This window comes from Papilio machaon, chromosome W, assembly GCF_912999745.1.
Source record: "Papilio machaon chromosome W, ilPapMach1.1, whole genome shotgun sequence".
Taxonomy (NCBI): Eukaryota; Metazoa; Arthropoda; class Insecta; order Lepidoptera; family Papilionidae; genus Papilio; species Papilio machaon.
This window is the reverse complement of record NC_060015.1, coordinates 7,297,397-7,308,176: the sequence shown is the minus strand read 5'-3', so window position 1 is coordinate 7,308,176 and position 10,780 is coordinate 7,297,397. Positions and strand designations below refer to the sequence as shown.

General features: G+C 32.5%; 2 protein-coding genes across 2 annotated transcripts; both read right to left on the bottom strand.

The window, feature by feature from the left end:
• Positions 1–838: 838 nt before the first annotated feature.
• Positions 839–1,518, bottom strand: LOC123723048 (cystathionine beta-synthase-like). Its single transcript, XM_045685588.1, has 3 exons — positions 1,462–1,518; positions 1,222–1,392; positions 839–1,026 (listed from the first exon to the last, which is right to left on the bottom strand). Exons 1-3 carry the CDS (start codon positions 1,463–1,465, stop codon positions 839–841), a joined length of 363 nt encoding a protein of 120 aa, XP_045541544.1. The 5' UTR covers positions 1,466–1,518.
• Positions 1,519–6,919: 5,401 nt separating this feature from the next.
• On the bottom strand, positions 6,920–10,064 carry LOC123723047 (cytochrome P450 4C1-like). Its single transcript, XM_045685587.1, has 5 exons — positions 9,897–10,064; positions 9,331–9,409; positions 8,885–9,086; positions 8,585–8,736; positions 6,920–7,071 (listed from the first exon to the last, which is right to left on the bottom strand). Exons 1-5 carry the CDS (start codon positions 10,062–10,064, stop codon positions 6,920–6,922), a joined length of 753 nt encoding a protein of 250 aa, XP_045541543.1.
• Between the last annotated feature and the right edge of the window lie 716 nt (positions 10,065–10,780).

The window sequence follows — 10,780 nt, the reverse complement described above, 5'->3', positions numbered from 1 at the left end:
AAATGAAGTGCATTGGGAAGGCTTGTATCAAAAAGTGAACTGTTCCAAAACAATTTAATGATAATTTCTTACATCATACTACCACGTATAAGACCTTAAGTACCTCCCGTTTTACAAAGCTTTAAATTCACATATTATATCACCTGATGAAGTTTTTCTTACAATATAAAGGTGAAGTTTTTAATTAGTGCAACGTACAAAAGTGTTCCATCAAAACTTGCGCAGGGAGAAAGCGTCGTGTCTGTACCCTGTAGTGAATTTAGTTTTAATCCCGGAACAAAGACCCCCGGCGTCCGACCGTGTTGTTAGACAGGGCTCTGTTATACAAGTCTACAGGAGAGAAAACTTTGTATATACGAGTACGTCTGTTAATTTACTATGTTTATAGTAGCCTCCGGACTATCGTTTAGATTTGTTCTCGTTGTTATTAGTTTCTAAATACGTTGTTCCATGATCGAAATATTGTAAACAAAACAACACATACATATGTCAGCGAAAAACACGACTTCACTTTTTGGAGTATTTACGAAATATTGGCTTCTGACTTATTTTATCTTAAAAATATATAAATGCACAACTAATCTTGCAACACTGATAATATTTGTTTCTGGGTAATTAGTGATTTATTTTATATCTTTTTACAAGGAGATAAACAAATAAATTAAAAAAAAAATTATATACTTTCAAAACATATACTTAATGAATATATATTTAGAAATATGTTTCTTAATTTAGGACATTTATATTTGTGTAAATAATATTATCCTGATAAGACACCTTATATATGGCACTAGTCATGGAGTTGAGATTATTTTTTCCTTAAAAAAAAAAATTAAAATTATACCTGATCCAGCATAACAGCATTCGGTATCTCCTTAGCAAGTCGTTTGGCCACCATGAGATTGCTGTCAGGGTCATGGGATGCAGCTTCAGTGGGTGTCCTGATGATCTCCGCTCCCAATGCTAGTAGAGTGTTTACTTTCTCATCTGACATTTTCTCTGGCAGAACTATGATACATCTGTATCCTGTTGGTAAAAAAAAATTATAATTACTTTTTTCACAGAGTAAAATTGCACTTTAGCTAACTTAAGCCACTGAACTTTTTGGCAAACAGAAGATATAATCTTACATCTTTTTTAAATAATTAAAAATTAACAATTTTATTTCTTGTTTCAAATAATAGCAATAGTCAAAATATACAGGAAAAATTTAAAAATAACCTTTCACTGCTGCAGCTAAAGCTAAACCAATGCCAGTATTTCCTGAAGTTGGTTCAATGATCACAGATTTCCCTGGTACTAAAATGCATTTTTCCTCAGCATCCAGCACCATTCTATATGCAATTCTGTCCTTTATAGAACCACCTGGGTTCAAATATTCACATTTTGCATCTAAAAAAATTTTGAAAATTAGACAGGAAAAGATAATTTTCTATATTAGAAATATTTCTTATAACTTACACATGTCACATAATAATCCATCCTTTTTGGGTATTTTGTTTAATTTCACTAAAGGAGTGTTGGCGATTTTCTTTAAATCATTTTTTTTAAATACAATTCAATATTTTGTGCTATCAACTATATTGTCGTATTCTATTGACAACTTATTATTACTTGAACTGGTTAGATCTTTTTTTTTATCTTTTTTGAGATATTTTCGTATTCATCATAACTAATTTTTACTTTATTAATTGAATATTTACTAATTTGTGGCGGTTTTATAGTAATTATTAACGTTGGTTACCAGAATTTTTATTCCATTTTCAAATGTTAACTGGAGATGCGTTCGATTTACTTTTATGTGAAGTGAGCAATATTGATTAGTTTTGGAGGAATATAGGAACTAGGAACAAGAAGTATGTATGCTTTACTTTTTTTATATCTTTTTCAAAAGAAGGTTTTCAATTCATCTATGTTTTTCGCATCGCTCTCTGTAGATTGAATTAAATGTTTTTTTTTTTTCAAAAAGTATTGCTTATTATTTGATTTAAATAACAAATGAATAAAATGGATTCGATAATAGCTCAATAATAAGGAAATCTTTTTTTTTATTTAGGCCCGCTGTAGACGGAATGAGAGTGTCCGTGTGCGGCGACCCTTAGTGAATTTTTCTTTTTTTTGCTTTAATTTTCATTGATCAGTAAACAAGTTAAATCAATGACTAAATATTTATGCTATGAATGCAAACAAACGCCATTTACTCGGACAAATATATAAAAGTAAATTATAATTTTACAGAGATATATTTTTAGGTATAATAATAAAGTAATATATATGATATTAATAATGATATAACATATGATAAAGATTGATCTATTTGACGGAAGGCTCTGGCGTATATGCTAATCTAATCGTGTTATTGCACTTTAACAATGGGTTTATGGCAGAAGCATGTGAAAAAATATAACCAAAAGCATGCTTTTGTAACAATGTTACGACACCACAATATCATCACTAGCGTAAAATAATCCTTTAGAGAAAGAAAATTTGTTACGAGCAAAGCTGCGTTCCGCGCTAATGTCTTTCAATAAATAATAAATCAATTGTTCGCACGACAACAACAATAGCTGCCGTGCAAGCGCATTCAAAATGGTAATCAGCATATATAATGTCCGACCGCGCTCCGGCACCACGGTTATATTGTGTTTGTAAAAATATTAAATTATCTATTTTCACTGCCTATAATATGAAATAGTTAAAACGGTTCAGAAATAAATTACTATTTAACGTAAAATGCGAATGACCTCTAGATAAAATAAAAATGCTTCCAAGTAAATTTTTAGGGCAGTTCTACTCCGATTTGTTTCCATTTTCATTAAATCAAGAAGCGAGCATATATCTTTCTTAAAGGCCGGCAACGCATCTGCAATTCTCCTAGTGTTGCGGATGTCCATGGGCGTCGATGATCACTTCGGTGTTCGCGCCGCTCGTTTGCCCCCTTCTCATATAAAAAAAAAAAATAATCAAGGGAAGAAAGTTAACAAACCAATAATCGATATTTTCTCACTTTATATCGTTACTTGTTCTCTCAGAGCTATAATTAAGAAACGTCGGAATAAAAACCTATAAATCACATAATATACTGTTCATAAGAAACTGGATTCTTACCACGATTAGGGTGTTTGAGGTCCCGATATTTCAGCACAGTTGCATGCGACATGTTCACGGGTTGACGTCATCGGGACCTCAAACAGTGGCATCGTGGTAAGAATCCAGTTTCTTACGAACAGTATAAATTACATTTTAACATTTTTTTATGATGCCAATTGTTTGTGAACTATTAAGTTGACCATATTTGACATTATTCCACAAAAAAAAACAATCTCATTTATTTGTTTTTTTTTTCCGAAGCTTCTAAAATAAGAAATACATAACATATATTGTGTAACCTTAGTAATTTTACATAAATATATATTTAGTTGGAAATATTATTAATTTTTATAATATTTCTCAAATATAATTGTGGTTCATTGTGCAGATAAATACAAAATTTATGTTTATTTAATAACTAGCTGTCGCCCACGACTTCGCCCACGCGGAGTTGAAAAAAATCTAAATAAATAGCCTATGTGTTCTTCCAGACTATGTTCTACATTTGTGCCAAATAACATTAAGATCCATTGAGTTGTTCCGGAGATATCTTCAAACAAACATCCATCTAAACATTCGCATTTATAATATTAGTAAGATTTAAAAATTAAATATTTAATATTATTAATAATATATAGCAAATATTATTCAATACAAGAATAAAAAAAAAAGTTTTATTTAATTTAAAAATGAATTTAAATATTTTTAATTAAATGGCACCGTTTTATAAATCGCATTATAAAAGTTATTTTCATTATTTGTTATTTTTATTTAGTTAATTTATAAAAAATTTATATTTACATAGAAAATTACACTGGTCTGCAAAAAAAATTTTTTTTTCTCTCCTTCAAATGTTATGCAGTTATCTTGTCTGATACAACAATACTGAACATAAATATATCATTCAAAGTTTTCTAGCACATCTATATTCTTTGGGATGGAATTTTTAAGAAAAACAATTTTTTAATATGAAATTTTTATCATTAATTTAATTACTTAAATAATGTTGGATGTACACTATTACACAACCTTTAAAACGCATATGACAATATCATTACTAGTTGTTAATCCCATTTTACTTAGTCGTTTTTTTTTCTTTTCATATTTTATAATGGAGTTTCCTGATAAATCGACCAACAAAAATCTGCAAGTATTGCTTCGGACCATTTCCCGTTGTGTCCTCTCTATGTGCAAAATATCGTGATGAAACCTCTCACAGTCTTCATCAGATACTGTTCTGAGATTTGGTGCGAAAAATTTTAAGTGAGAGTGCAAAAAATGAATTTTAAGAAACATGTTACTTTTTTGAGCCTTGTAGGAAATGAGAAGTTCTTGTTTGATTTCCTGATAGTTCTGATTTTTTTCCAAGAAAGTTTTGGCACAAATTTTCTACAAAAGCAGTCTGCGCCCTTTTTTCGAATTGAATTAAATTTATTTTAGAACTTGAGTCCTTCATAAGCTCGAGTATTTGAGGACCTACAAAAATTCCTTCTTCTAATTTCGCCTCATCCGGGGAAACTTTGTTTTCTAGTACTGAAAGTACTGGGCTTTCACAAAGTTTTTCATAAGACTCAGCTTTATATGAAGTGGTGGATTATTTTTTTCACTAGGAACGAAAGGATATTCCTTTACATTTTTAGATACAGAAGACAAACTCAGAGAGGTTTTGATTTTGAAAAAAAAAAAAGGTTCTTTGTGGTCAGCTTTTTACTATGTTGTGTTTGTCTTTTGCGCGACTGTCCCACTCACATAAAAAACCACAAAATTTGGTATTTACCATTTGGTGATTTTAACTGGACTGCAATGAGGACATCCTCCTTGCAGGCCAGTTAAAATTGCTACAACTTTTAGATCAACACAAATGTTCTATGCGTATTGTGAATTTTTTATTTCTTGCAGTAATAACATCATATTCCCATATAATTTTCTTTCATATTCGCTTAAAAAAGCGTCAGATAATATTTTTTTCTCTCTTTCTATCACTGCACACCGTTTATTTGTGTGCAAATACAATCTCAACCAATTAAAGTTGCTTTAACGCGAGAATAACATAGTATAGTAATATTAGTATAGCAAAAAATCCCATAATTTCTAAAAATCTAAAATCAACATTTAAAAAAAAATTAGACGTGATAGCATAAAACGAAAAGCAGATATAGATTGAGGATGGTAAACTCTTTAAACGGATCATACTTTTATTCAAAGGAGGATTTCGTTGCAGACCAGTGTTATTAATGGCATATTTTTTTAGCAAATAATAACTATGAAATAATTTAAACAACTTTTATTTTTAAATATTTTATTATATAATACAAAGTAATCAGAATCAATATGTAATAAATATTGAAAATGTATTTTATATAAAAAGAACATTTGAAGAATTAAGAAAAATTATCGTCACAACAACTTATAACAAAAATTGGCAAGGTCCTGGCACACCTCGAGCGTCATAAAACATTTTGAGATTTTTATTATTTTACATAACTACCTGTTGAGTCTGTATTAAAGAAAAACTTAATAAGTAGCCTATGTGTTATTCCAGAACTATATTCTACATCTATGCTAAATTTCATTGCGATCCGTTGATTCGTTCTGGAGATACATTCTAACAAACATCCATCCATCTAAACATTTGCATTTATAATATTAGTAAGATTTTAAATGCAATAAATATCACGAATGTAACAAAATGAAAATTTATATGTTTCCCAAAGGTCTGTAGAAGTCAAAGTATGGTCTGCAAGTAATTTTAAATTAAATATAATAAATAGCTTTGCAATATTTTATTATTGGGAAGAATCGTTTGAAATTAAGTGATAATTTCCATGTAACTTAGAGTTACAATATTAGACGTAGATGTAATCTCGGGATTACGATAAATACAAAATTCCACCAGTTTATCATCAAAACATCATTTATTTTCGAATACTATCACGTACATAGTTATTTTAATTATAATTTTCTTTTATAATATTTATTCACAACATTAAAATTTTAATGAATTTTAAATTAATAATATTAATACTGAGCTTTAAGTCAAATACTGTTACTTTAATATTAAATATATCTATTTATAAGATGTAGGCAGAAATTATAAAAATTAATTTGATTAAGCAAATTAAAAAATAATGTTGCAAATTTTAAGATCTTTGTAGAAGTTTTCCAGTTATTGAAAAAATACAGGATTTTTCACAATTAATATTTGTTATTTTTATAATACATTTAGAGTAGAGTATTGTATACATAACATGATTCATCAGACACAACATATTTGAGCGCAAATTTAATGTTAAAAATAAAAATAAATTTATGCAAATGCTTCAATAATTTAAATGTATATAATTTTCAATCGTGAAAACAACCGGTGACGCAAATAGTTTTATGTTGAAAATTTATATTTTATCCTCATGAAGGTCTTCAAAAAGGTATTTTATGATCAAAAAGGTATGAGTTTCTACTGGTTATACGTATGAATAAAAATATGTTGCCATACCTCTCTTTCTCTTTAAAAAAAAGATAGCAATATGTTTTCGTGCAAGTTTCACTATTGGAAGTTCAATTATGCAATGTGTATATGTTCTACATGTGTATACTCGTAGTATACATTTAGAGTAAATAATACAAATAGAGAGAAAATAAAAAAATCACACAAGAATGGATACATGCTAACATATCTTCACATAACACTAGTTAGGATTGTGTATTAGGGTAATAGAAATACAATCATAGTTAAAAAACCGTATATATTAAAGGTTATATAGATTTATCACAATTTAGTAAGAAGGAATATGGAATCACGTCACGGTTTTTATAAGTAGGCGGGGTAGAATTACGTATGGCGGTCGTCGTATTCAACAGACCTCTTCCTTCTTTCATCCAGAACTTCCTCAGTCTCAATAATATCTTCATTATCACGACCAAGTCTCACAAAGCTGTCTCTAGCTCGGTTCTTCCTTTGAGGATTACCGTTCGTCGTATCACCTTATATGTGCTACACAATCACAAAGTTATAAGAACTTTGTTTTCATTTTAGCCACAGATTAAAAGGTTCTTAATAAAAAAAATGTATGATCAATAATGTTTTATACTTTATTGTGAAGACTGCTAAATTCAGCAAAATTCATCTTTGTTAGTATTTCTTGTACTTAAATAAGATCCCTTATCACCAAACAACTAACCGCAATTTCGCGCGCGACCATTTGCAAGCAGCTAATCGCTTAGCTAAAAAAGCTCTTAGATTAAATATTGTTATACATGTTAATATAACAGAATCAGAGCTTTTATGATGCCCAAAAGAGAATAAGTCTTAAAAACTTTAGATACAATTTCCAAAGAGCACAGTGAAAGGCTCAACAAGGCCGCAAACAACAATAGAGTGAATTATAACCGAGGTGCCGAGCAGCACGTCCGGGATACTATTCATAAAGATGCTTTGTTCCTCAGGTCATTCCTCAATTGATATTAGCGTTAACCCGACAAACCTCATTGTGTTTTAAAATACAAAAATAATTGCATTCGAAAACTTACATATAATGCAAATCCTTTGATATAATACAAGTGTTTCAATAAATAAGCTCTTTTTATGTAACCAGCGATGAAAAATAGCATATTACGTATTCAAATATGACATTATTTTATATGATATTAAAAGAACAGTCATTGACTTTATAGGAAGTTGTTAATAAAATGCATGCGGAACTGTTTTCTTATGCACTATTGGTCTGCTCTAATCAATGCTCAACAACTAGATGCACAAAAATAGGTTCATCGTCGTCTGACTTTACGCACTACTGAAGATAGACCTTCCCTAATGCCTTCTCAGTATGCGGTCATCCGCCTTCAGCATCCAACGACGTCTAAATATAGCAAAACTTCTATAAACATTACAATAGACATACAAATGAAAATAACTATTATATAAAAATAAAACTGAGTTATTTTGTTATCTATGCAAGTTTTGTACTTGAAAACAAATTCCCAACTAGGAGATACAACGAAAAAAAAAGGAAATATTCTAGTGAAATATTTTGCAAGGAAATTTTCAAATCACAACTTCAATATTAATTTAATGATATATGATACTTACATAGGTTGTTATAAGTTACATAATAAGAATTTTGACCAAATCAAAACAAATTAAACTTTCATAGAATTACCATAAAACAACGTTATTGTTATTTTAAGTAATTTTGGTATAGTTTAAGATCGTAAAATGGAAAAGAACCTGCCAAGAAAATATCAAGAGAGAAATGCAAAGCGACATTTTAAATACATATTTCTTTTTTTGTTACTTTATTGAAATGCAGTCAAACGTTACATACAGCTACATAAAATTCATTTAACGGTCCCACATTTTAGATTTTTCATACTGAATCTGCACACATCTTTAGTGCAGTATGGCAGTGAGCACAAAGAAATATTATAAATTATTAATTATTAAAATTATTAATTATTAAATTATAATGTATTTAGTTATATATTTTTAAATACATACGTAAAGTAACATCTTCTAAAACTTTTCTGATAATGAACGGTACCGGCGGGAATAATCGTAGTGATTCCTTCAAAACTCTTTCCAAGTATTTTAATTTTAACAGATCCTCCTTAACCAATGGTCGATCCGAGTCGCCGAATACTTCTTGCAATCTAAAAAATATACACTGTTTTTATGAAATTAAATCGAATTATTAGGCCCACACAGAATAAGAGGATGGTGACCACCAAAAAAAAAATTGGAACAGAAAAAAAGGCTTCGGGCGAAATAGGCACTGTAAGCCCTCATTCGCAGACTTACTCTTCGAATACTTTATCCTGCACTTTAGGATACATCGCCAGCAGTTTGAGCGTGTAGCCTAGCCCCACGGCGGAGGTGTCTGTGCCAGCCACCAGCAATGTGAGTATCTCCTCCCGCAGCTCTTCATCGCTGTAGCCGTGCTCGCCGCCGGACAAACGGACTAATAGGTCGAGGAAAGTCTGCTTTTGATAACTACTTATGTCTGAAAGTTATGATTTTATTTAAAACTTATACCTGTATAGTTTATTTCGCATTACTGTGTGCGTAGGGTAAGGTCCAACTGTAGGCTTTTACTAATTTTATCAATCTACAAAATTCTTGCAATCATCAAATTTCTTACAGTTGCAGCACCATAAACTTCCTTTATCTACTTGAGTTAAAATATTGTTCTACTTTTATTTAACGTACAAAGACTATTTTCTTATACTACTCATAGATATAATTACCGAAATCGTGATCAACTTCTGACTTGCGATTGTTTTCTAGTTTTAGTTCCTCTCGTTTTTTATCCGAGTCGGTGGCAGGCTAGATAATTCCCCTTATAGTTTTGATACCAAGCATCCTATCTTATGATTTTACAAAAATATTATTTCAAAATTATCATATAAAATATTTACATTCCCCACCTCAACTTCTGTTAGGTAATATCAGACAGACTTACTGGCCTCTAGGTGGCACAAACCTTTCCAAAACCATCGTCAATAAATGCGTACGATGCGTCCGATTTAAGGCTGAAAACGTTCAGCCAATCATGGGCCAATTACCGGCCACCCGTACGGAACTGGAGTTTCCTTTCTTACACTGTAGTGTTGACTATGCAGGGCCAGTGTTAATAGCAGATCGAAAGGGCAGAGGCTGCAAACTCATTAAGTCATTTTTGGCAATTTTCGTTTGCAACGCAGTAAAGGCCTGTCATATCGAGCTCGTTACGGATTTATCCAGCGAGGCTTACAAAGCTGCATTAAATCGTTTTGTTTCTCGCAGGGGGAAGCCCAAAAGCATCACGTCCGACAATGGGACAAATTTCGTCGGTACTTCCAACGAGCTGGCTCAATTTCTGGTTCAGTCCGACCTTGAAGGTCACATGGCTCAGGAGGGCATTGAATTTAAATTTGTACCTGCCTATACACCTCATTTCAACGGACTCGCCGAAAGAGCCGTGCGCTCTACTAAGCATCATCTTAAGCGCTTACTGCAAACCACTCATCTTACTTATGAGGAAATGGCGACTTTACTCACTCAAATAGAGGCTGTTTTAAATTCTCGCCCTCTCATTCCTTTTTCCACTGATCCTACAGATTTTTCCGCTCTAACCCCTGCTCACTTCTTAATTGGACGCTCGCCTAAGCGCCGTTCGGGAGCCCAATCGTCTTTACCTGTCAAAGGGTAAGGCGTTTGGACCGTGACGGTTTTGCCGACCGGCCGTCGGACGGTAGAAGACACGAATCGCGCACGCGCATTTTAAACAAAAGCGCGTCCGGCCCGACGCAAGATAACGTCGTATTATCGAGGTCCTGCCGTTGTGCGGACATCGGTGCGGCGCGTCTGTTGTCGCCGCCGTGCAGTCTCGGACCGTGCGCGTCTCAGTCTGCGATGATTCAGTTTCGGGCACTCGCAGGACCCGTCTTGAAACACGGACCAAGGAGTCTAGCATGTGTGCGAGTCATTGAGTTATGTTTAAACTGAAAGGCGTAACGACAGTGAAGGCGCGCGCTCGTCGCGCGCTCAGGGAGGATGGAGCGTCGGTCGTTCGATCGATCTCTCGCACTCCCGAGGCGTCTCGTTTCCAATCCGTGAATGTAGGCGCGCTCTGAGCAGAGATGCTGGGACCCGAAAGATGGTGAACTATGCCTGGTCAGGTCGAAGTCAGGGGAAACCCTGATGGAGGACCGTAGC